At 39.6% G+C, this 25,207-nt stretch overlaps 1 protein-coding gene across 1 annotated transcript; it reads left to right on the top strand.

Annotated features, from left to right (window-relative positions):
- The first annotated feature begins 1,437 nt into the window (after positions 1-1,437).
- On the top strand, positions 1,438-23,853 carry LOC119743637. Its single transcript, XM_038220048.1, has 2 exons — positions 1,438-2,699; positions 23,497-23,853. Exons 1-2 carry the CDS (start codon positions 2,376-2,378, stop codon positions 23,851-23,853), a joined length of 681 nt encoding a protein of 226 aa, XP_038075976.1. The 5' UTR covers positions 1,438-2,375.
- The last annotated feature ends 1,354 nt before the right edge of the window (positions 23,854-25,207 follow it).

Raw genomic sequence — 25,207 nt, 5'->3', positions numbered from 1 at the left:
CATGAGAAATGAAGCTATCCAGAGAGCAATTTCGAATCTGCAGTCCGTGCGATAGATGTTTGAGTCATAAACATCAACTGGCACAGTTGAAAGTGCGACGTGAACTCGTAGTGATGGAACCTTCACCTGTGCGTTGCCGAGATCAACTGGCAGCATCCGAGAAAGGAGGCGGGGACTTGAGACGATCCCTGGCACATCACCGACAGGGCCGGCGGACATCTGCCATTCGCAGAACCCAATTCCACTCCTGGAAGCGGGATTTTCAAACAGACCAGTCTGTTTTGTCACTGCGGGCATTGGGGCTTAAGATCGCCAACGAGTCAGAGACGCTCTTTAGAGCCGGCATTGTGCCGGCGCGCCTCCCCTACTTCTTGCCTCAGCACCCCTGGGCTTGCCACTGACATTGGCCAAGAAAATCAAATGTTTTTGTTTACAATTTACGGTGAATTTATTAAATTAAACCGGAACTGTGTAACCGATCAACCTCAGTGCTGAAATCAACGAAGAAAGTGGTGTCTTGCAAGAGCAACATCCCGGCACACTAAGCGTCAACACTTGTGCCGTCATCCATTGCTGCGTCTAACAGCGGCGCCATCGACACTGTCGTGTTGCCAAGGAATCCCAAGTGCAGTCACGTGATAATCACAATGTAAGTGTAGTTTCACTTTTAATTATGAGGAATATCCCTCTAGTATTCGCTTGAATGCATCTTCGTTTTTGTTTGGGCAACCCCAAGTAGGTATTGCCAGCATGTGATGCATATGCTGATCCGCTGATTAATGTTGGTGGAAAACGTAATGCATGTAAAAGCACTTTTTATAAAATCTCCGTTTTGTTGATAAAGTAACAAATTTCAGGTGCGAGAATGATTAAACACATGATTTCCCTTGAAATAAGTGGAAGTACAGCCGCTGCAGGTATGAGCGTCTAGCCCGACCACTTTACGGGGGTAGCTTAAATACTTGTCTGTCCGCCATGACAGAGAACTCAAGCGATCGACTGGTTTGTCCCGTGTTGCAGCTCTCTTTAGGCATCATTTAATAACAATATTGTTCCATTTTGCACTTATTTACGACAAACAACAATAACTTGACGGCGGGACGTCATTTTCAAATCGTTTGCATCGATTGCCTTTGAGAAAAACCCTTCGCAAAGCGCGAAATTGGTTTCTTCGTATAGTTTGTATTACTAGAGTAGAGAAATATAAACAAACTAACGTAAACTTCATAGACTCGTCCAGTACGTTTTCAATTCTGTCATTTTAAAGCAACAAAACTAAACAATACTGCATTTTTCTGCAAAACTAAAATATATTTTCATATGTACATATTATTGTCTTTCATATTTATGAAAAATTTGGAGGTGTTATTTGGTTTGGTTAATTACATTAATTATTAGTTGTATGGTGTATGTAGATTAGAAACGAACGTGGTTCGAGGCCACATGGGTCGCAGGTTAACCGTTTGTGCCGGCGTTCGTTCGCAGCTGGTGCGAGCCGACTGCTCGCTTTTTGTCTCGATGCTGCCTCGTTTTCCTTGGATTTAAACGGTTCTGGAGAGGGTCTGAGGGGGCTGAATTTGTCTGGGATATTGTCTCTGTGCCCGTTGGGATAGGAAAGTGCCACGCCCGAAGAGAAAACGCTGACGGTCTGGAGCCTGAGGGAGGCTAGCTGAGCGTCGCTGAAGCAGACGCAGAGCCCAACACCGACGCGACGTGCTCGCTGTGTCTTGAGGCTCATGCCGTGTATTTTCGCATGCTGCCCGTGCATGCCTGTGTTATTTCTTATGCTGGAACGAGCAATGACCCTTTTTGAGCGCAAAAGCCCGCCCTCACGAAATTATCGTGGACGATAAGACTGGATCTTCTGCAGGAGCTGGCTCCGACTTTTTATTTTGTTTTAATTTGCACAAAATTAGGGTGTTTTTTTTCTTTTCAAAAGAACAGGACTAGTCTATCTGATCTAACAATGAGCAAAGACAAATTATGGTCTTGAAAACCGGTATCACAGAAAAGTGCAAGATTTCGGGTTAATTCTATAAAACATGCAAATCGATCGTTTTCCTCGTCATACATGTCATTTTAAAAATTATCTTGGGTAAAGCTTTTTGTTTTGGCAATTTAATACATTCGACTTTTTGGGGGGTAAAACGATGTTTTCATGAGTAAAATTCCCACTGATCTGGACTGAAATTCACAATTCTGCTCCTCGACAATCGTAATAAATTAAATCCCTTTGCCGCGTGACAGCACCTGCATTATTTTGGCGGGAATTCACTTCATCAGCTGTTTAAGCTGATTTTTTTCCCCCGTGGTGGAGTATTGTCGTGAAGTACAATTGCCGTTGCGAGCCCCTTTTTCTGTCGGCAGAAAACAACATGTATCAACCAGTGACCGAGGAAATACCCCCAGACGAATCCCCTCCCGACTCCCCGGACAGCTTTCGACTTGCAGGGGGAGACGTGGGGGCTGTTTCGGAGCGAGACGATCTTCCCGAAGCGGACCATTCACCGGTGGCTGATGACACGGACGTCGAGTATAGTTCGTCCCGGTCCGGCCAGCTACCGCCGTACCGTGATCATCATCATCACCAGGCCAGGTCCGGGGCGGCCTTTCACCAACAACAAAGGAGCCGATTCTACCTGAAATGGGAGCCTCGTTACTTAACAACCTTGCCAGGAATTATGAAAATGCTACAACTGGTGAGTACTATCTTATTTTCAACTTTTCCTTCATAAGTAAAGTTAATAAAAAGTTGTGTTTTTTTTCATGGAAAAAAATTGAGACCTACATCTACAATAATTAATAATTAGACTATTTGATCTATCTAAAAATTTTGGGAACTTTTGTTTACATTATTTCAAGGGAATATATTGAACAGTATTTTTTTTCTAATTTCAGAAAGAATATGTTTAAATATAAGGTTAGTTTGTTTTTTCTTTTCTTTCAGAGCTTTTTGAAATGTTAAATGCATGTCTCTTTAATTTTACTTCTAATAAAGTTTTTTGTTTGAATACAAATTATGAACAAATTATGTTTAAATTCAATTAAGGGATTTGAAGAAAAAAAAGATTGCTTTGCTTAATGTAGGAACTAAACCCACTATCAGTATCAGGTGAGATCTGCATTGCTAATTATGGTGCTAGTAGTACTGCATGGTGAGATTTGAATACGCTCAAATATATCTCAGCAGTTACAAATGTGTATTTGCCTGTCAAAAGGCAGTTTAAATTAATATTTAGTGGATATATTCACATTCATTGGTTTGATATGCTCCCACATTTTGTTTGTAATTTCTATAACAAAGATCTTTATTTTTTCACCCATTTAAATAATTAAAATATTTGCAATGATAATTAAGCAAGGGAAGTTTTTTGCTTCATTTATAAAAAAAAAACTGAAATAAAACTGGATGTTAACACTAAGAAAGGAACTTGGTCTGCCCACCTTGAAAATTTACCACATGTTATGAAGCCTAATACATTGCTTAATTTGATTTAAAGGGAGACTGTGGCCCATAAAGTTTGATGCCTTGCACAAGGAATTGCTGACCTGGCAAGTTTTGAATGGAAGGTGTATGGAAAATTGCTTGTCACTTGAACCACATGTATACATGTAGATGCTTAATTTACTCAATGTTTTCTCATGTCTTGTGGTTTAAAAAAAAATAACAATTAGCATTAGGCTTATGCACCCAATTAAATCAAAGAGTTTAATTGATAAATATTTTGCACTAAAGCAAACCAAGCTAAGTAGAGTATAGTGTGTAGCATAGTTTCAAGTGCTGTGGTGTTAGTCTTTTTTGTATATTTGTTTGGATTCATTTATACACCTTTACATTTGAAACAAACAATACAAATGGCTATTTACATTTTAATTTTAAGAGTTAAGGTCTTGAAGTTTAAGGGTATAGTCTACATGTTTAACATATGTTGTAGGGGCTGATGTTTTTCTGGCGTATTATTTCTTCATTCTTCATTCCCTTCCAAGCAATACGCATTTCATATGACCTTTAATTTAATTAATTTGATTGTGTCATGCATGCTATGTACCCAGTCAAGTGTGTAATGGTGGATAGCATTATCAAGCAAAGATATCACCACAGAGGACTGCCATTCCACATGTAGACGTGGATGAAGTCCAGCATGAGTTTGTGTGTCCTTCATATACATGGCAACCAATTGGCAACCAACCACAAGCAGCATCCCCATGTATTCTATCACAGATCTGTATACGTGATTGCATGTATCTACATGTACACTGTTAACTGTGTTCAATTACACATGGCACACAACTTAGGGGCCATTCAAAATTGTCAGTGTTTATAAATTTCCAATTTTTTTGTGGAAATTGTTTTGACCCACCCACCCACCCGAATTTCGGGTTTTTTTTTTAATGTTGAATTGCTATCCAATATATCCTATACACTGAAGAGCAAAGAAAATGAGGCAGATATTTTAGGTCAGTGCTCTCACAACTTGAGAGTTTTTAATGGCTTTTGCAGGCTTCCAGCAATGCAACTTTGAAGTTGAAACAAGAGGAATATGCCAATCACACAAAACGTTGTGGTGTTTTTCGGTTTTCTTTTTACCCTATAATAAATGTTTAAAAAGTAAAACAAAAATAATTGAAAAATATTTCATCAGTTGGAATGTTGCATGCCCGTGTAATACCTGATTTTGGTACTGTTTTTTTTTTTAATTTATAGTTACACAAAATGCAGACAGGGTATGCAAGCACAACTTTTTCCATTGCTGCTGAGCGGTGGCAAAAGCTGTTTCTTTTGGACTTTTGGACAACAAACTGAACACACCAACAAAACGCTCGTAGGGCGAACATGGATTACTCATCATCAGTTTTTGCTCTGTCCAAAAACCACGAAGATCTGCTGGTATCTTGCATATTGACAACATTTGTTGTGATAACATCCATGGGGACGGCCATGTTTAAAGTCGTGGGAATGCCGATAAAAAACACGCATCAGATCTGCTGGCGCATAGTTCGAACAAGTCAAAAGATGTACAATGTAGCTTTGACAGTTTGTTTTTGGCTTTCTCTTTGCTTTTTCTATGAAAAATGATTTTTGATTTTCAGTTATTTACCTTGACCCACCAATGCATAATTTCTAAAAAAAAAATTGAAATATAAAAACTTCGAAAAGTTTGAATGTGTCCTTACACAATGACTGTGATTGTAAAAAGACAAACTGCCTTTATTTTCAATGTTGTGTCCAAAGCATAACATTTCATATTTTAGTGGAATGTTTTATTATTTTTTATAATCAGTGGCAGCGCTGTGGGGGGGGGGGGGGGGGCATTTTTCCCCCTGGAGTTTTGTCCTTCCCCACCCCCCCCAAAGTTTGACACACCCCCTCCCCGCACCAATTTGCCCCGAACACTTTATCTACAAGTAGATTAATTATGTTGATTTTTTTCGCTGTTAAGTTTCATAAATTTGGGGCCAATGAAAACATTAAAACATTGGTACTTAAGACAAAACATGCCACACACCGTATGCATTTATACAGCCATAGATAGTGTGCTGCAACCATCTTTGTACATTTGTAATACACCATTCTGTGGATTGATACATTCATAAAAACAGCTACATAAGTTGCTCTAGTGGCTTATTTCCAGACCATTGACAATGGTACGTGCGCCATGTACACATAGGCTTGAGATGTTTACTCCTCCCCCCCCCAATTATTTCCTTGCCCCCCCCCCCCCCCCAAAAAAGAAATTTTGGAGTCTGGCACCGCCACTGTTTTTAATATAACCTATGCAGTTCAAAGTAGCAGTTAAGAGTTAAAAATAAAAGCCTGGCCTACAGAGAAGCCCACCCTAAATCAGACAGTGAAAATAAGACACAAAAACAGTCTGACAGAATGAGCTATTAAGCATAAATTAACAAAATCAATTTATTGACTGAGTAACTCTGGGTTGTTTTTTTTTTTTTGGACAGATACGGTACATGGTCCTTAAAAGTCCCCAATGTCTCACTAGTATTTTCACCCTCTGCAAAACAGTGGCACCTTTCTGTATCAGTACAACATTTGTATGCCAAAAGTTGCATGTATATGTGCAGGCTGTGGCGTGCTTTCTTTGTTGACACCAAGCCATTTAGAATGGCTTCCCAGCTGGTTTCATAACAGCTGCGGCAGCTTGCAACTACAGGGGGGAATGAGCTGAAATCCATAAACGATATAGGTTCCAAAACAGTACAGCTGATGAGACAGTGTATAATAGTTACAATGTTTCTATGGCTTTGTCAAGGAGACTGTTTGGGAACTTGCACTACCCTGATACATGTATGTCAGCTTTTGCACCATGTATATATTTATAAACTGCAGGCATAATTTTAATCCCTGTTAATATTTTTGCAAGTAACTTTCTTTTCCTTATCAAGGATGCCTACGGGCTCTGTAGAATTGTCATAAAAATCCCAGTGCATTCTGCATGTTCTGAACAGTGTACATTATGTACATCAGGCCAATTAATCAAATGGCAAATTCTGGTGTCTGTAATTGCTATCAGTGTAAATGCAGGTCTAATCAAGAGCCAGGGTTATCAGTATGCGCATGCATATAATCTCCCACTTGCAGGCAGCGTAGGCGCACGAGGAAGTTACCCACTGATTCTAAAAATGAAGTACAGAACAATACAAACAAGTACGATTTCAGCATATGCATGCACAATTCCCCCAACAGTTGTTAGTATTTTTGTCATCTGGCTGGGGATCCCTGGAGAGACATTAACCTCCTCACAATGAGGTCAAGGCTTGCCGACCCATTTCATCTGACATGGCGAAATGTTGCATGATCCCTTTTGACATGGATCTTCCCCCCTAGGAAATTGATGCTGGGAGGCCACAGGTCATAGGTCTAGCAGCAGGCTTATATAATGTCACCACCTGCACTCATAATCAATCAGTCTTTGAGACGTCACCCTCGGAAACAGCTAAAAAAAAACTAAAAACAAATGAGATGCAAACTTGGAGACTGAACCTTGTTGAGAAATATGGAGGTATAGGAGGACATGTGGTTGCCATTGTCAATTCCACCGCAGTTCCACTTGATGAATTATGAACACCATGTATACACTGTGTACTCTAACCCTCCAATTCATTTTCAGATTTGGATAGAGTGCTTCATCAACACTGTCACTAGAGGGTGCACACCTGTAAATAGGCCAAAAATCCGTCCGCCGAGCTCATGAATAAAATTTGTACCCTCAAAATATTCTATATTAGAGAGTTTTGAGAGCCATAAAATTGGGGAATTGAAGAGATATGGTAATGAACCTCTGGCCCGAACTTGGGGCTTCCAATTCTGAGCATTTTGGATGCTATTGGGCTCGAAAGTGGCGCTATTTTGCCATGTTGTGGAGGGATCGTTTTTCAAGATGGCTACTTTTCCGCTTTGGGGAAAATAGGGGTCGTCTTCTTTGGGTGAGAATATCTCGAAAGTCAATGGTCAACCCACCCAAAAATGAAAAAAAAATGAAAGATGACACATTGATCATCATTTTTCTGTGCAGCTTGAATACCTGTGAGAGTTCTGAGTATTTTTAAAAGAATTGTAAAGTATGCGCATTTAGCACTAGTGTCTATGGGATTTTTTGTGCAGGGTTGCACCCTAGAGTTTGCTTATGGGCAATTCCAAGATAAGGTCCCCTTGTGGACGCCCACCACATAATCATCGCAAAGATTCTTGTGTGTATTCTCCTTGCAGATGCCCAACAGTAAAACACTGAAATCCAGGAATATCTTAATTAATTGCTTTTTAGAGGGTTAAACCGGTATTGGCGAACGGCCATTGCTAAAATTAAAATGTGTGCAATGTTCACACTTGCATCAAGGTAATTTCACTTTCAGAGGGGTGCCATTTTTGCCAATATATCCACTGGGCTTTTTTGTTTTCTTTTTTTCTTTTTTAAACAAGAGGACATTGTTCATGTACACGTTTCTTGATGTATGTAGGCATAGGCAATGTAAGTCAAACACTGCAGCCAGAGCTCTGTTTTACATTCATTCATTCATTCATACCGGTACATTGTTCCATTATATTGTTGAAAATTACAAGACTCAAAATGAGTTGATGACCAGTTATTTTAATTAATTACATGTAGTACAATCAATTTTGTAAGTTGGCCATTTTACAGTGATATATTCAATGCATGTAATTGTACAGGCTTCTCAACCCAAAAGTCTGTTGACATGCCCCCCAGTTGACTTACATGCACCCCAGGTGCCTTTCCCCTTTAACTGTCTAGGCTTGGTGTACCCTGAGTGGCTCCATCCAAAAAGAGGATCAAGTGCACAAGAAATCATCCTGGGCAAGTGTTGACATTATGATGAGTGATACGCGTGCCTGTGTGGACTTTAAAGGGGCAAACTGCCTGTACACGTGAATTGAAGCTATTCACCCAGGCTACATCAGTGACCTCGGCTTGGGATTCTGAAGTCAGGACTTCATTTTGTATTCTGCACAGGCACAATGTTTAAAATTCAGCAACACTCGCCGAGTGTTGAATAATATGCAGGCTGTAGACTGAAAGCAAATCCCTTTGTATTTCTTTGGTTTCTCATCTCCGACTGACCCTATTTTTGCTCCCGACCCAAGAAAAAAACTTTTTTTGCTATCACCGACCCTGTCTGGGACCCCATTGGAAAAAAAAAAAAATGAAGAAAAAAATATAATGAACAAAAAATTCAGGTGATCAGGCTCTGTGTTATTTGAAAAATTATTGAAAATAAATACCAGATTTTCACGTGAAGTAGGGCGTAAAGCAACCAGTGGAATCCCAGAAGATGTGAGGATGTTTCCTTTCATCATATTACAAATGTAGGTGTCTGTTATACCTTTACTGGTGCATGTATGCCACACGGCCTAAACGTTATAGTGAGCTTCATGGTGTAGATAAAATGTAAGTCGGCTACTTCTTGCCAAATATGGATTTATTATTTTTTTAGTGACATTCTCTAATTTATGATAAACTCATTACAAGAACAAAACTAGAGACAATATGCACATGGCATCATTTAATTTACCCATCTACAGGCCTATATGGGTGCAACTGCAATTTTGTTTTCTTCTGATTATATTTTTCCACCGACCCTACTTCATAGTAAAAAAGAAGAAGATAGAACCATACAAGTCAAAAAGGGACACCCTAAGGAATAGCTGTGCTTGTCTACTCTGGATGCCATGATATAGCATCCACAGCTATACCATCATATATTGCTAGTACTGTATCTATATCGGCCTGATTTCAGTGATTATAAACACTAATTTGTGAAGTTTGCTTGAGTCTATCACTATCAGTACGCATTCCTACATTGTGTGTGAAGCTAGAAATCCACGAAGAAAGTAAGAATTCATAAAATCTGTGTTAATTGCTGAAGACATTTCATCATATCTAGCCAACAAACATACTTGTGTATGCTGTACAAAGTCTCGAATGTCAAAAGAATGAATAACATTTATACTTGAATTTCTGTGCAGTATACAAACATGTACCAATGTAGAAAGCCTACCATTCCCAGTGCACTGAGGAAGGACAAAAGAGAAAACAATTCAAAATGTGGGCAGGCTCTCTTCAAATCTACATGTCTCTAGCTATTCATTTTTGAGCACTAGATCTTATCTGGGTGTTTATCATAATATGTTGAACAGTTCATGGTATCATGGCACGAACGGTGTGACTGAGGAGGGGAAATTACATGCACGGCTCTGCTGTGAAATTGGAATCCCTTTGTAGTCCACTTGACCAATATTCATGTCATGATGCACATTTGTAATTGATGATCAGGCTAAAAGAAGATGATGTATTCAATCTTTCATGGGGTCCTCAAAATAAATCACAAAGGCATTGAATTGCATTTCGTGAGTCAAGCAAAACCAACCATTACAATTACAACGGTTGTACATTACATGTATTATGAACAATACTGTGTGGTGTTTCTGCACACAAGTCATATTGGCATAATGTACATGTTCATACAATGCAATTGAATTGAATTGAATTTTGTGAGTCACACAAAACCAAATCATTAAATTAACAATAATGGCTCATGCAGGGATATCAAATCAATATTAATATTATTTAAAACAAGACTGTGTGGTGTTGACATGTAAGCACACAAGTCCTATTGGCATACATACAGTGCAGTACAAGTTGATCTGGCGCAGCACTGTAAATTTGTTTTACATGTGCATGTACATACATGTATGTACTGGTACGATATTGGCCCCATACATGCTGAGAACCGTATATTCCATTTGCAGAATGTGTATATTTGACAAAGAAAAAATATTGGAACGGTATTTTTACATAGGTTGGTTTTCAAGGTAAAGACAATTTACAATGACACTTTCAATATGCGTCATATCATCGGGAAGGCGCTTGTGAGGGTTTGTGAGAATTTGTGAGATTCCCCAATTATTTATCAAAATGAAAGGCTGTCGTTGAGGGATGTACTGTACGAATGGACTATGCATAATTATGTTAAAATTGTTACAAGCTTGCCAGTAAGCCCTCAAATCGATTCCAACAAGCTCATGTGCATAATTTATTTGTGAGGCCGTCTGGTAAAATGGGCAGAGGTCGAAATGAAGGTTTGCGGGTATTAGGAAAGAGAATTCAATTCTCCATTCAGTACTGTGGCATTTCAATCAGACATTTCCGTTGGCAAGTTATGACTGTTTAAAGTTCGCATTAATGTGTCAACACTTAAAATACTGGGAAAAAGGCCTTTCACATTTTGTGGTTTGTAGTCGTAAAAATGAAAGATGCGAATTGCTTTTCCTTAAAAACTCTTGTCCACAATCTTATTTCTTTAAAAAATGTGTCAAAGATTACAAATAAATCTGAATTTAAAAACAAATCACCTCGTTTTTGTTTTTTTTGTTTTTTTTAATTTTTCGTCACAACGGCCTTTGCCAACTTCATTCTCATTTTGCCAAAACGCCTCACATTTAATGAAAACAGTGGGCAAAATAAAGATTTTGAGATTTCAGTAAGTGATATTTTTTTTAAGTTTCTTTCATAATTGTAAACAGGATGAAATCTGTGTTTAGCAAATTACACGCTTTAACTACTCTTTCCTCATCAAAGATTCAATCTTGAGGATTCAATATTGTGAGATCTTACCAGCAATGGGAAAATCGGGGGGGGGGGGGCTGGATATTTGTTCATGATTGGAGAGCTGTTCGGAAACTTAACACTGATACATCACTTCATTTTATAGGCCTTTTTCTGCTGTTTCTTTAATCCCTTTTCATTTATCTTTTTTTTTTGGGGGGGGGGAGGGGGACAAGTTAGCCACACACTTTTCCCCCCTCACAATGCCCGTGTATATATGCACTATGCAGGATGAGTAAAAAAAAAACAATGTCGGGACCCTATTTGTAGTGAAGTTCTGCATGTAGCACTTTCAAAGTCTAGGATATTAAAGCCCAATTCATAACATTTCGTCCTTATGCGAATTGTTTTCGTTTTGCTGAAAGAACACTTACCTTTTTTTGTGATCGGTGGACAGAACTTTAAAACGGTGGTTGCATTTAAAACTCCGTAACTTGAAAAGCACATGAGTGATTTGAATGGTTCTTGTACTAAAAGAAAGCTGATGAATTGGGCTTTCGTATCCTAGAATTTGAAAGTACTTACATGCAGAACTTCACTAAAAAAAAAGTGGTCCCGACATTTGGATTTCGGGGTTTTTTTATAGGCTGTTTACCAATCTCAGAGCATCTTCATGTTTTGCAGTGTATTTTGTACATGTATGTCCATGCATAGAATAGCTGGCACTATAGCATGCCTTTAACAATATCGGCACAGTGGGGCAGGTGCAGGGGTCAGCCCCTCGTTCAATTTGTCAAGTCGCGTTCTGAGCACATGACAAGAGATCCACAGCTTCATCAGGCGGTGGCACTAGGGTCGCGACCTCCAAGGTGTATATAGCTACAGCTCTATCAGGGAGCATCGGGGAGCACATGTTGTGAATGCCGCACACAGGTCAATAACAACAACAAGCGATGGGTCGATTGGATGGCGAGACTGGATTGGATGGCGAGACCCGGAATGGTCTGGGCCCTTCATCAGCTCTGTAGTGTAGGGTTACTAAAATCCTAATGAAAAAAACCCTTCATGTACAAATCAGAGGGTGAAATTACAGCCGGACTGCCAACATTCACTGACCGTTTACCATGTTTGTCTGGTCCAATTTTGTGCTGTAACTAAGTGATTTTTGCTTGTGACATCTTCAGATTTCACTTTTGTCAAAACCATTTTTGTGTCAAGCTTCACCCTCAGTCATCAGTCAAGTTTAGTAAGGCAAGCAGCATTCGATCCCTACAAAAAAAGAGAAATGCTGAGGAAATTAAAAAAATAAACAAAAAAAGTTGTTTTAATGTAATCACATGCACATTTTCGATTAAATCATTTTCATATGAATTTTATCACAAAGGGTGGGGGGACACGAAAATCTTCCCCTCAACTGTCCTTGTATTACTGTGATTTGTCTGCAGTAAATTCCTGATGAAAAAGGTTTAGGAAGGATGGATTGAAGTTGGCAGGTTTGAAAGAACCACTGACCAACAAAGCCTCCGTTTTAAGTCACTTTGTTAAAAACCTGCTGCTGTCTGCAGTGGTTGAGTGGGTTATGTTAACTGAGTGAAAGTTTGGGCTAGGGTGAGATTTGTCAGGATTGTTCCTGATTTCAGGATATAAAAAAAAATCCCGTTTGAAATCTGGAAACACTGAGATTTTACTGTAAATGTGTTTTTAATATCTATAAAAGTTTATATAGAATGAAAGAATTTGGTATTGCACAAGGTGTTTTGAGGCAAATACAAACTGATATCGAAGACCATACGTTGCCTAGGCAACCCTCAAACCCTCTGCTGATTATTTTAGTGGACTTGTTTGTTTTCCCCTAATCTCACGCCCTGGGGCATTCCTTGTTGGATTTTTGCCACTCATGTTGAGAAATCTTTCATCAGATGTAGTTAGGAATGTTCCAAGTAGGGAATCCCAAAGTTCGTCCCCCTCGACAAAACAACAACAATTAAATTCCATATTTAGCCCTTCCCCCTCCCCCCCCCCCAAAAAAAAGGTGCTGATTGTCCTGAAAGACAAAACCTCCCTTTACGCAATCATTGTAAAATTGCAGAAATAACAAGCTGTGTGGGGAAAAAAGACTGATTTGAATCAGTAAAACTAGCATTCAACAAACGTGTGAAATACCATGATGGCCGCCAACAGATTTCAAGTATGTAAGATACATGTATCTAGGTATTGGTACGTATTTTAATCATTATATTTCAGGTTTGTGTGGGTCATGGTTTTGGATGATTGCCAGTACCATGAGAATGCTGAGAATGCTTCACTATCTGCGTTCACATGCTTAGCCACAACTCCTGAACCCAGACAGAAAAATACCAAACATACATGTACGTATCCCTTCGGATACAATCTGGAACATATAAAATATTTTTGTTTGCATCATGCCGAGTCAGTGAAATGAAAAAAAAAACCACAAAAAAGTTCAATAAATGTAGATTTTAAACTTTAAGCAGTGTGTAACATATTTCATGTACATTTTGAAACTATTGCAGCATGCATAACATGCACAAACTATCACACGGTATACATTTGTATGCGGTGGAACCTTTTTCTGGTTGGGTGTATTGCCCCCTTAAAGAGGTTGTGGAATGCTCGAAGACATTGCCGTTATTTTTTGGGTATATGTAGCCTAAGGTGTGATGAAATAAAAACAAATATTGTGTCTGTCATGAAGTGAGTTTATACTACGCTGCATTGGGAGTCCTGTTTATTACGTCACGGTTTACTATGTTTTGTTTGCTTCCCCCAATGACGACTTTTACACAAATTGCACGTTCGGGTCGAAACAGGACCCGAAAAACAGCTCTCAAAAGTACATTTTGTACGCATTTCATGACAGACACAATAGTCGTTTTTATTTCATCACACCTTAGGCCCCCCCAAAAAAGTCTCCGGTTTCTGGTATGCGTGCGCGTCGCCGTAGCCATGCGCGTCGGCAAAATGAAAAAGTTTCTTTTTCAATACAAGATGATGTCTCAAAACCGCCAAACTCACTGGTTTGACTGGAATCCTGCTGCTGCACAATTTTAACGTGTTTTTAGATGGGGTTATGATCGAGAATAAGCTTTATGTGGCCTCTCTGGACTCCCATATATTTGCACTAAGTTTAGTCGGGCACCATTTGCAGTCATCAGCCGACATTGAAGCCAAAAAAAAAAAAAAAAACAGGTAAAAAAAAAAAAAAGCCGCGTCGCCGCACCACTTTTGGGGCAAGCTCCATACCAGAAACCGGAGACTTTTTTTTTTTTTTGGCCTTAGGCTACATACCCGAAAAATGACGGAAATGTCTTCGAGCATTCCACAACCTCTTTAAGTAATCAAACATCATACTTATTTCCATACTTTTATCAAACGTTATCTCTCATGTTATGGGCAGTTGCCCCAGGTTGTTTTTTATAAGCAAATCAGAACAAAACACCTGTTGTTCAAAACAGATTTCTGTAACAAGCTGTTGCAAATTTTTTGGTATCCATGAAGAGCACATGAATACAAATTTCCTTTAAAATGAAAATGAAAGTTGAAACTGCAATATTAGAGTCGGCATGTACAGGGTTGTCCCCCAAAAAGTTGTGCAAGCAGATATCCTTTAATTTCTCAAAAACTACTTAACATGAGTATTTTATCTCGATAGAGCATATATACTCTTGTGTATATTCAGTAATGCCATGGAAATCATTTCATGAAAACCAGAGATCTAACAGATAAAGGCTATGGGTTTTTCATTTATTCCAATGGGATGGGATTTACACGGTTAAAGGGATGATACAACATTTGTAAACATCAAAATTGGCCGACCAGCGTTAATTCGAGAAAACTGGTTTTTTTCAAAAACAGTTCTTAATTTTTCTTATTTAGTTATTCCGTACTTCTTTGCAATTAATTACACACCAGTGAAGGGGTACAAGCCTGCTAGACTGATTTTCTGACCTTACAATTCCCCAAAGTCTGTGAATTGCTCCGTTTCATCTTAAGTGGGGTGAGGGAACCAGACTTCAAGAACATAATTGGTTTTCTTGGTTTTTTCAGCATCTTCAAGCCGAAAACATGAAACAAGTCAGTTTAACAATATTTGCTAAAACATACTAATCCTCCAAATTCATATATTTCTGGAAATTGCAGCAAAAGCAAATGTTGTACAATGTACATTTCCTTTAACTTAATTTACATCTGATGCACTGATATCACTAACTGTAAATCCCATTGGAATGGTTGAAAAACCCATAGCCTTTTACAATATTAGCTTAGTTCTCTGGTTTGCAAGAACAGATTGTTTCCATGGCATTTTCACTGATTATGCACAAGAGTATAATTAATATGCTCCATCAAGATGAAATACTCATATCAAGTAGTTTTTGAGAAATTAAAGGATATCTTGCTTGCACAATTTTTTGGGGGGATACCCTGTATATGTGCACATTATGCATCAGTTGCAGGTGTATACTTGGGACCGTTTAGAACAAAGCACCAGACATAACACGTGTATAAAATGCCTATAATAACATTGCAGTAACGTAAATGCCCCATATACATGTACATTGCCCCATATACATGTACATGTGCGTTGTAGGTGTATGGTATGGGAACATAAATAGTTATTGTGATCATGGTATCACCCAGCCCCCCTGCTGTGTAGTTTGTCTTAAGAAGGATATTTATTTGTAAACAAAACATCTGTGGAAATTTTTTTTTTACAGTATATGGCTCACAGTCTGGCAGGCAAAACGCAGCATCCAGGGTTTGTTTGCTGGACCCAAACATGTGCTGAATCCTGGTGGTTTTTTTGTTTGTTTTCCCTTTATTCCCACGGGCCTCATATTTGTTTACATGTACTGTATGGAATGGATATCTATGCTTTACATGTGCGTACATGTGCTTCTTTGTACATGTTTGTGAGATAACAGTTTTTTGTGTGTTTATTGGGGAACCTTACACGTTGTGAAGAAAATGAGAATTATAGCCGAAGGAATGAACCCAATCCAATTGATGGTAATGGTAGTACTCTAGCCTGATACGAACACCCTCAAGCTGTGTTATGCACTGGAAGCTGCACTGACTTGGGAATATACAATGTAGGCGTCCTTAAATTAACTACGTGTACATGTACTTTCATATAGAATTTCAAGGCACAGGTTTCATGTAGGGTATCTAGGCATCCCCATAGAAACAGAAACAAAGACCAAGAAGTATGTGATTCTGAATTCGCAGTCCCTTTCTTTAAAATGATGATTTGGCAGTTTTTTATGTGTGTAAAGTATTTTTTTCTTGTAGTTATTCGGGACCACAGTAAATCTAGTAGAGAAAGTAGATGATATCGTGACCCTTTTTAACAAATGTGGGGCCTACAAGGCATATTTTTACCACTAAAAGGTAAATTAGTAAAATATGGAAAAGTATTTACACAATTGCGATTTGGCAGGTTTGTTTTCCTTTGATGACTTAAGTTTTATGTTTTCTGCGAAATATATTAATCGAACTGATTCATGACCACATGACAACAAATCTGATGGAGAAGCTATCAATGATATTGTACTTTTTTTAAACAGTGGACAAGACAAAATCTTAATTCTTAAATGTAGATTTTCCTCACTGAACTTGTACAGTCTGTTTGTTTAAGTTAATGTGTTCATTCTGGATCTATTTTCTACTCATTTGATCCCATCAGTGCTGATCGAGTGTCTTTGGATATCATGTAGATCAAGCAGTCGGCTAATCACAATGAAGAGTACGCACGGAGCAGCGAGAAGAACTACATGTTTTTAGCGTACATGTAGCTCTACACCATTTAGGCTTAATACTGCATTCAGCATGCACATTCCACTCCGTCAAAGTCAGGGATTGTGCGGATGTTTCTCTTCCACCATACCTGGCAAATTCCTAGACATCCCGCTACTAGGGCAGAATACACAAACATGTCAGTCTTTGTTTAGTTTGGTTATGCCTGTCTGAAAATGCGCGGCGATATTAGTTCTTGAATGCTAGAAGAATATTGTTGTGAAGTCGTAAAATGTGTAGTGCTGTGAGTGAAATGTATAGTTAGACAAAGGCTTTTAGCTACCTGCATGATCCACGAATTAGAGTGACGAATGGGGCCATTCCACTCACGGAGCTTTACATGGCGCATATGTGAATGCAGCTTCGAACATTATTGTTATACATGTATTAAATGTTATTGTGTCTACAAGGTTTTGAATCGTCTGATCCAGGTATAATGTCACTTGATGCATCATGCAACAGTAGAAGTAATACAGCCTTAATGATTGTTTCTAAATATTTATGATTTGACCTTCCCTTTGGTGTTTCATTTGAAACTAAATGTATGTTCCATATACTGCTGTCACATTACATTGAATTGTCCATGCATACAGTGTATCATTTCGGATCATTTGATACGCAAGGGCGATTTCCAGGGGATTGGTTAGGGTTAGATCCACCTTCTCCATATGGACAGTGGATTGTTTACACATTACTTTAAAAAAAATCTTAAATTCCCTAACAAATTGGAGTATTTGTTTTTTTACACTTGACACATTAGAATATTAACATTATTCTTTATTATAACTTCAGCCCAACTACACACTTTTTGGCCAGGTCTCTACAAAATGCCACTGCAAAATCCTTGACATCCAGCCTGGTTCCGTGGACCAGACAGGGTACATTCCAGGCCCAATCTAAGGGTCACAGGCATGTTCTCCTTAGCTTTCATCACCCTTGTAAATCCCGGAGTCTGACAACCCTACAAGCCATATGTGTGAACCCTCCGTCACATTGATTTTGTCCTGTGCACTTTACAATGCACGGTGGACCTTGGGGTAGGTGTGTAGCCGCATACTGGCTCTTTGAACCTATTACCATCATACAATTCAGCCAGTTTGTTTTTGCAGTGTAAATTGCGGAAATCTGCATTTTGAAGCTGAAGCCTTTTTGACGTTTTGAGACAAAAAGGGGGAGGAAACAGAGCAGAGGGTGTACGGGTCCTTTTGTTTACAAACCTGGGACTGGATTTTTTTGAAAACAAAGAAGAGTAAGACCCCCCCCCCCCCTAGCCTGTAGCCCTTTGTTCACTTTCTGTAGAAACACTTGTTGATCGTTTTCCAAAGTCTGAATGAAATCAATGTAACTTGTTCTTGAACGTCATTTACACATTACTTAGTATTTAGTAACTTCTCAGAAAATGAAAAGGAAAGGTTTTGAAAATGGGAATTTTCAAAATTAAAACCAGGCTACAAGGAAAAACAAAACAGATTCACGTTTATGACGCTTGCAAGATTTGCAATGTACATGTACACCGTTAAAGCTGTAGAGCTCACTGTACACACTTGTACTTTGCTGTATTGATGCACCGATGTGTTTATTGTGGGGACCTTTATCTGCTCTGTTCACAAGTACCCCCTCACCGGCAAAGAGAGTACAGTTGGGGGTGACCAACCGACGCCATCTTGCCTGACTGCAATTCATTTGCTGGTGTACGTGCGTCACACACAAAGGAACAGTGCACGTCAATCAGTGAAATGTCCCGCCCATGGAACGTCGTTGCTAGGTAAAAGGGCGCCCTCTTTTGGTAGCGCACGGAGCTCATTGAACAATGTGAAAAGCAACTTCCGAGATTTAAAATTTGGGGTTGGGATTCTGTAACGGGTACCTGGGTACAAACCCGTTTACCCGTATTTAAGTTTTCAGTCGGGTACCCGATTGCCGTACTACCCATCAATGCACACCCCTACTCAAAGGACTCCAGTGACAAATAAAAGTGAGATGAGTTTACTTTGTGTCCTACATTGTGTAACAATTGGGCTTACCAAGGGTAGCAGTAAGCCTCTGTACTAATGGCGTCACACTTTGTTTTACTTGTGCACTTTCCTATGGAGCCAGTGGGGGCCCACGGACCACTGAGCACCATAGGAAAGCGCACACGTAAACAAAGTGTGACATCATTAGCACAGAGGCTTATTGCCTAAGTTTTCTGCCATGAAGGGAGGAAAGCGGGGAAGTCAATTGGATGCAGTTTTATTTTGGATGAAATTTGCTCTTCAATCCAATCAAAAGTCTACATAATCTATGCTTGAAAAGTATTCAGTTTTATACCTCGTTTAAAAAAAAAAAATTATTCCTTAACAAAAATTATATGAAATTGCACCTCCTTATCTATGTCACTCCCTCCTTACCCTCCCCTAATTCTCAAATCAAGTATATTTATGTGCTGTTTTGTGTACACAAAATCACGAGTGACCTCAATTGATGACTCTATTTCATTCACACATTCCAACTTTGATTCTGCTAAACCTGTTTAATTGAAATACTTTAGAGAGGTGTGGAGAGGTTTTTTTCCACTGCCCTCTAAATAAACAAGGAAAACACAACAATTTAGAGCTCTTTCGCCATATATACTACTCCAGCCAAACCCAGACACAATCCAAATAACCACATCACCTGCCCACTGTGAGAAAAATGACCCAAATCTCCCGCAGTCAAAACCTCGCTGTAAATTGGGCATATGAAATCCCAAGTGCAGTGGAGCATGTTGATTTCCCCCAATTACTTTGTGCAGTCCAGCTGGGGCATTAAAGGGAATATACATCATTTGCTTTTGCTGTAATTTTCAGAAATGGTTGGAATTGGGGGGTTGGAAATATAAAGCAAATATAGTTACACTGACTTTTTGGAGGTTTTGGGTTCGAAAATGCTATAAAAACCAAGAAAAACGATCATTTTCCTGTAGTCTGGTTCCCTGACTCCATATAAGAAGAAACAGAGCAGTTTACATACATTGGGGAATTGTAAGGTTAGGGAACCAGTCTAGCTGGCTCGTACCCGTTCATAGGTTTGTAATCGATTGTAAACAAGTGCGATGGTCAATTGGGGCCAGTATTTGAAAAAAAAAGCCAGTTGTTTCCAACGCTGATCGGCCGATCAGCGTTGGAAATTGATACAAAAATACCACTTTTCTTGAAAATGACAGTATACCAGGTGCCATAATTTTACAGGATGCTTTAGACTGTCATTTACCAACATCCTATTAAGGTATTTCGCAAAAACTTGGTAGTTTTATTTTACGATGTTTGCAAATGTTGTATATTCCCTTTAACCCAGGCTTGGTAGGGTGGGTTTTTTATGTGGTGGTGTAAGAAGCCCCATTAGCAGGTGGCTTCACTTTGGTGGAATGTGCACAGCTGGCTGTTCTTGGCCCTGCCCCAGTTATGTAACTTGTGTAATGTAGACATGGCAGTGTGTTGGCTAAAGTTGTGGGGAGTCTGGCATGATGTAGGTTTATGGCCCAGTCTGGACAGAGATATATGGAACTGACTGACAGGCCTGTCTGATTTACAGCTGGTTTGGCGTGGGTAGTCCTGGTCAGGTCACTATTAGGCTGTCACCTTGATTGAGGACACATATTGCTGAATGCTAGTCACAGCATGCAGCGTGACTGTTGGTCTTTTGTGCAGGACTCCAAGGTTAACAGCAGGTTCATGTATATACATTGTAGTCTACACTTGGTTTTAATACAGAGTATAACAGAAAAATATACAAAGTATCAAAATGTAATACATCTCTCTAAGTTTGTTACACAAACCAGCTACTGTGCAATCATGATGGATTGCTAGGGCCAGGTTGCTACTTTGAAAGCCTATTTTCTTGCTTTTCTCAATGCCTTGAATTTGAAAAATCCTTTTAGGGCAGTCCATAAAGTACTAATGCATGAGGGTGGTTGTTGTTAACATTGCATGCACAATGTGTACGAATGGGTGGAGGGGGGGGGTTTCCATGCCAATGTGTTTGTACACAGAATGATAATTTGCTTTTAATATGTTGTCATAAAATGAATGTGCTTTCTCATATTAAATACATACCAGGACCAGCTTTTATGCATCAAACGTTGTTATGCTGGACCTTTCACCCACCATTTAGATTGATCTTCCCAAGGACCAGGACATTACTACATGTAAATAAAAATTACAACATGTATAAAGTAAAGTTTTTATTGTTTCTGTGACTAGTGACTTGGTCGACATGCCTCCAAGTTGAGAAAAACAATCTTCAGACTATTGCAGCACGACTTTATGTCAGTCACCTTGTCTCCTCTTCAGTATTTTACTCCCACTTCATTCCCCACATGGGACAAAGTTGCTTGAATTCAGCAGCTCTAGGAGAGCCGTTTGTGACAGCTTATCCTGGGAACTTGTCAGCTTGGAGGCTTCCATTGGGAGTCATCCAAGCCAGAGTTGCGTGATGGAATATGTATATGGACGTCTCATGCATTGGATGTCCCCCTGCAGTTCTCCTGTGGTGGAGACTTGAACAATTAGTGCTGCTCCTCAGGGGAATGGGCAGGTGTACTGGAGGGCTGATAGGGCGAGGGTGACGAGGTACATTGTGCAGTGCTCACATTTCATTCCAGAAATTTACCTGTTAATTGCTTCGTTGTTGCAAAGGTGAGATTTGTCAGGATTTTTCCTGATTTCAAGATTTTTTGTCTGGAGTTTTTCCTGATCTCGGGATTTTTAAAGAAGTTGTTTTGAAATCTGGAATTCCTGAGGTTTTACAAAACATAAACATGTTTTTTTTGTTATTATCAGAGTTTATATAAAACTTAAGAAATTGGTATTTTGACCATCCTATGCAAACATACATTCTATGCCAAGTAGTCCTTTTAGTCAAAATAAAATAAATGACTGTATTCAACAGTTAAGAATTCCCAGCCTACATAAAAAGGGATTGACTGGCTGGGACTGTTGAAGTAACTTGATACAGCTGTGCAAGGGTGAGTGATAAAACAGCTGTGACCACAACTTGCCTGCTTTGTCTGTTGACCCAGTTTGACTAGTCACAGTGCTTGCTGTACATATGATCTGACTGCTGGTGACTAGCCTTTGCTAAGAGTATAGCAGGGAAGAGAAAGTGAATTTTGACTGTCTGTGACTGTTTAAATAGCAGGAGGGTTAAGAATGCCTTTGCGATGGGGCCCTCGGTGACCCTCAAACACTCGGCCAATAGTTTTGTGGATTTTTCCTTTTCTCACAATCTCATCCATGATTGTTGATGTGTTGTATTACGAGCCCAGTTGACATAGTTTCATGAGCAAACAAAAGAATAAACTTGTTATTTTTACCAGATTTGAGAGTCCAGTCGATGGGACTTCTATGTACATGAACAAACTGGCTTGCACGCGTATAACACAAAGAAAGCAGGACCAAATTTCGTCTGAATGTGCAGAAAGCCACATGTTGCGTTTTCGCGCGAACGTCAGGCGTTATTGGCAATGTGTTTCAATGTCTCTGCTAGTGGTCTCCCCTGACTCTCCATTTATTACCTTTGAGGGGGTACATTTGCATGGAGCTCAAAGGAGCACAGTTTCCTTTTCGTGACTGAGCTGAAGATGACATAAAATGGATTTCTTTACCATTTGCATACATTGAGTGTAGCTGGGTAATATTTATTTATGGGCTTGGCTGCAGCATACCGACATCTGGGAGGCTTAATGGTTTTTCTCTATGTGGTATGAACCATATTAAATAATGAAAGGTTTGCGGAAAAACACCATGTGTGAATAATTTCTCAATTAAGAGAATGGTTCTGAAAAGAACCAGCGGTATACATTGTAAACTCGACGTTCCGATCAGTATGCTCTGACCGTCTCTTGTGAAGACGGTCAGAGCATACTGACCGGTACGTCGAGTTTATACCTCTTGTTCTCTTGAGAATCATTCTCCGATCTTAATTGAGAAATTATTCGCACATGGTGTTTCCGCAAACCTTTCATTATTTAGTATCTCCACCATGCAAAGCCTCAAATCTTACTTACAAACCATATTGTTTTCATGTACATGTATGTCATAATGGGATGAAAATATTCTGAACTTGGACTAGCCCTACAATAAATACATTGCCACCATTGTTGGTAGAAATTTTTCAATGAAACCGGTACCCGCCATCTTGTTATCCGTCATGTGGGAGGGCTGTCCCTGATATACCAAAATATGCAAATAATTTGCAGTGGCAGATCCAGGGGCTGTGGCAGGGGCGCCTGCCCTCGGCCTGGCAGTGACAGCCATTTTTATTTTAGCCCTTCCGGCTGGTGTGCTGTGTGTTCAACTTTTAACCGGCGCAGCACGTACATGTTGTTGAATATCTGAAAACGTAGTTCCTAGTAATCAAATACTACTTTTTCAAAAATGAGCAGTCCTATCTTGTGACGATAGGTTGTGAATATTCTAAACCACACTGGACATGAAATATTTTGTCATGTGCAATTCCCCTAGCACCATAGCTCACACACAGTGAGTTTAATAAGACAAATATCCTGACTATTTTATTTTCATGAATAGCCAGATGAAACGATATCACAACCTTTCTCCCGCATCCCTTCATTACTTCACCCCAGGTAATCACACTGACTGCCCTTATATGTGCGACGAGCATCAGTTACCAAGGCAACGATTATCTCTCCCTCCCAGCTTCCTGGAAGTTCCGGGTGTTTGTCTTCACGTCAGTGCTATCCCTGCTGTCCTGCGTTGGGCTGCTGTTCTGCCGTGCCACCAACGTGGCCCGATTACTTCCTCTTGACTGGCTCATGATGGTAAGTCTGGACACCCCCTCCCCCTTCCACCACCCTCCGATAAAAACACTCAACAGCCTCTCTACAGACTTGGTACACAAGTACCCCCATCAGAACTTACAAAGGGAGAGCTGGGGGAGACCACTCGGAGGGACATACAAGCGCATTGCATACAGAGGCTAAGGGTTTGTGCAGAAATAAGTGCTTCGCGCCATACATGTAGGCGTGCATACCAGTGTAGTGGAATCCCCTATAACGTAGCGCATTTCGATATTATCCCCGACTTTCCTCATGCAGCGTTGCCCAACCGCTTTGTTGAAAAGCTTCAAATTCATTCAGTTAAATACTGAGGGCCCAATTTCATAGAGCTGCTTAAGCACAAAATGTGCTTAAGCACGAAAAAGCATTTCTTAGTAAAATTAGGTTACCGGCCAAAACCCCATGTAAGGTGCATTGCTGGTGACTGGTATATAGCTGTTGTTTACTTAATATAATAATCGAGTGGAGTTTTGGCCGGTAACCTGATTTTATTCAGCAAGACTTTTTTGTGCTTAAGCAAATTGTGTGCGTATGCAGCTCTATGAAATTGGCCCCTGGTACTTTTACTGTAAATGCTTGCTGTTGAATCTTTGTGAGCGATTTCAGTGTCATAATATTTAGTCCAAATTTGAAAAAAAAGGGGTGTCCAGGAATTGGACGAAAAAAATTGGCCGAGTGTTCCCTAATGTGGCGCACTAACTTAACAAATCTCAGAAAATCCCAAGTGAACATTTCAAAGTATCTTTTGTTAAGCTGCCAAATTAAATTTATCACCTCCACTAACATCCAACAACACTATTGTCACAAAACTATTTTCTTATTTTGGGAGCATTTTTAAAGAGTTCATTGCGCTCTTCAAAATGAAATCGCAAAATCACATCAAAGTAAAATTTCTCTCATAAGTTTGTAACGGGTAGGTAAACTCAAGGTTCATGATCAGGAATGTATTTATAGAGCTTTTTGAAATTTCACTGACTGTGAAATTTGAAGTAAAACTTTTGTTCTAGGCACTAGAGACGAAAAAAAGTGCAGCACGTTAGGGGCTGCGCCACGCTAGGGGGCATCTGGACTTGAAATCAAGTCGTTAATTGGCTGGGTTTAGTTCGCCTGCGCCGCCGTGTACTGCACTGTCCCGCGGGCATTTACTACCACATGCCGTCCCGGGGTTACATGAAGCGCGCGGTATAATAACACGCGGGATTGGACGACTGAGGAGAAACCCAATTTGAGAAAACATTGAAGTTGTTCAGTGAAACAGGATGTGAACCTGGATAAAAAAATGTCTCACATAAAATGTGAATGATCCCTAAATTACCCTTGTACCAGTGTCTGCCGCACACACACCCACACAAAGAGAAAGTATTATGAAGTTCATGGAAACATTGCTGGAAGAGTATCACAAGCTGGTACAAAAAAAGCTTAACAAAAGATGTTTTGAAATGTTCACTTGGGATTTTCTGAGATGCCGTCAGGTGCACCACGACGCATCATGTATGGA

This window comes from Patiria miniata, unplaced genomic scaffold, assembly GCF_015706575.1.
Source record: "Patiria miniata isolate m_02_andy unplaced genomic scaffold, ASM1570657v1 HiC_scaffold_12, whole genome shotgun sequence".
In the NCBI taxonomy this organism is placed as follows: domain Eukaryota; kingdom Metazoa; phylum Echinodermata; class Asteroidea; order Valvatida; family Asterinidae; genus Patiria; species Patiria miniata.
This window is presented reverse-complemented; position numbering and strand designations above follow the sequence as displayed.

What these genes read in the sequence shown, in the direction of transcription:
- LOC119743637 (XM_038220048.1), top strand. Translation starts at nt 2,376, where the DNA reads ATGTATCAACCAGTGACCGAGGAAATACCCCCAGACGAATCCCCTCCC. An exon ending in TTATGAAAATGCTACAACTG is followed by an intron (nt 2,700 to 23,496) that starts GTGAGTACTATC and finishes ACTTCACCCCAG; the next exon opens with GTAATCACACTGACTGCCCT.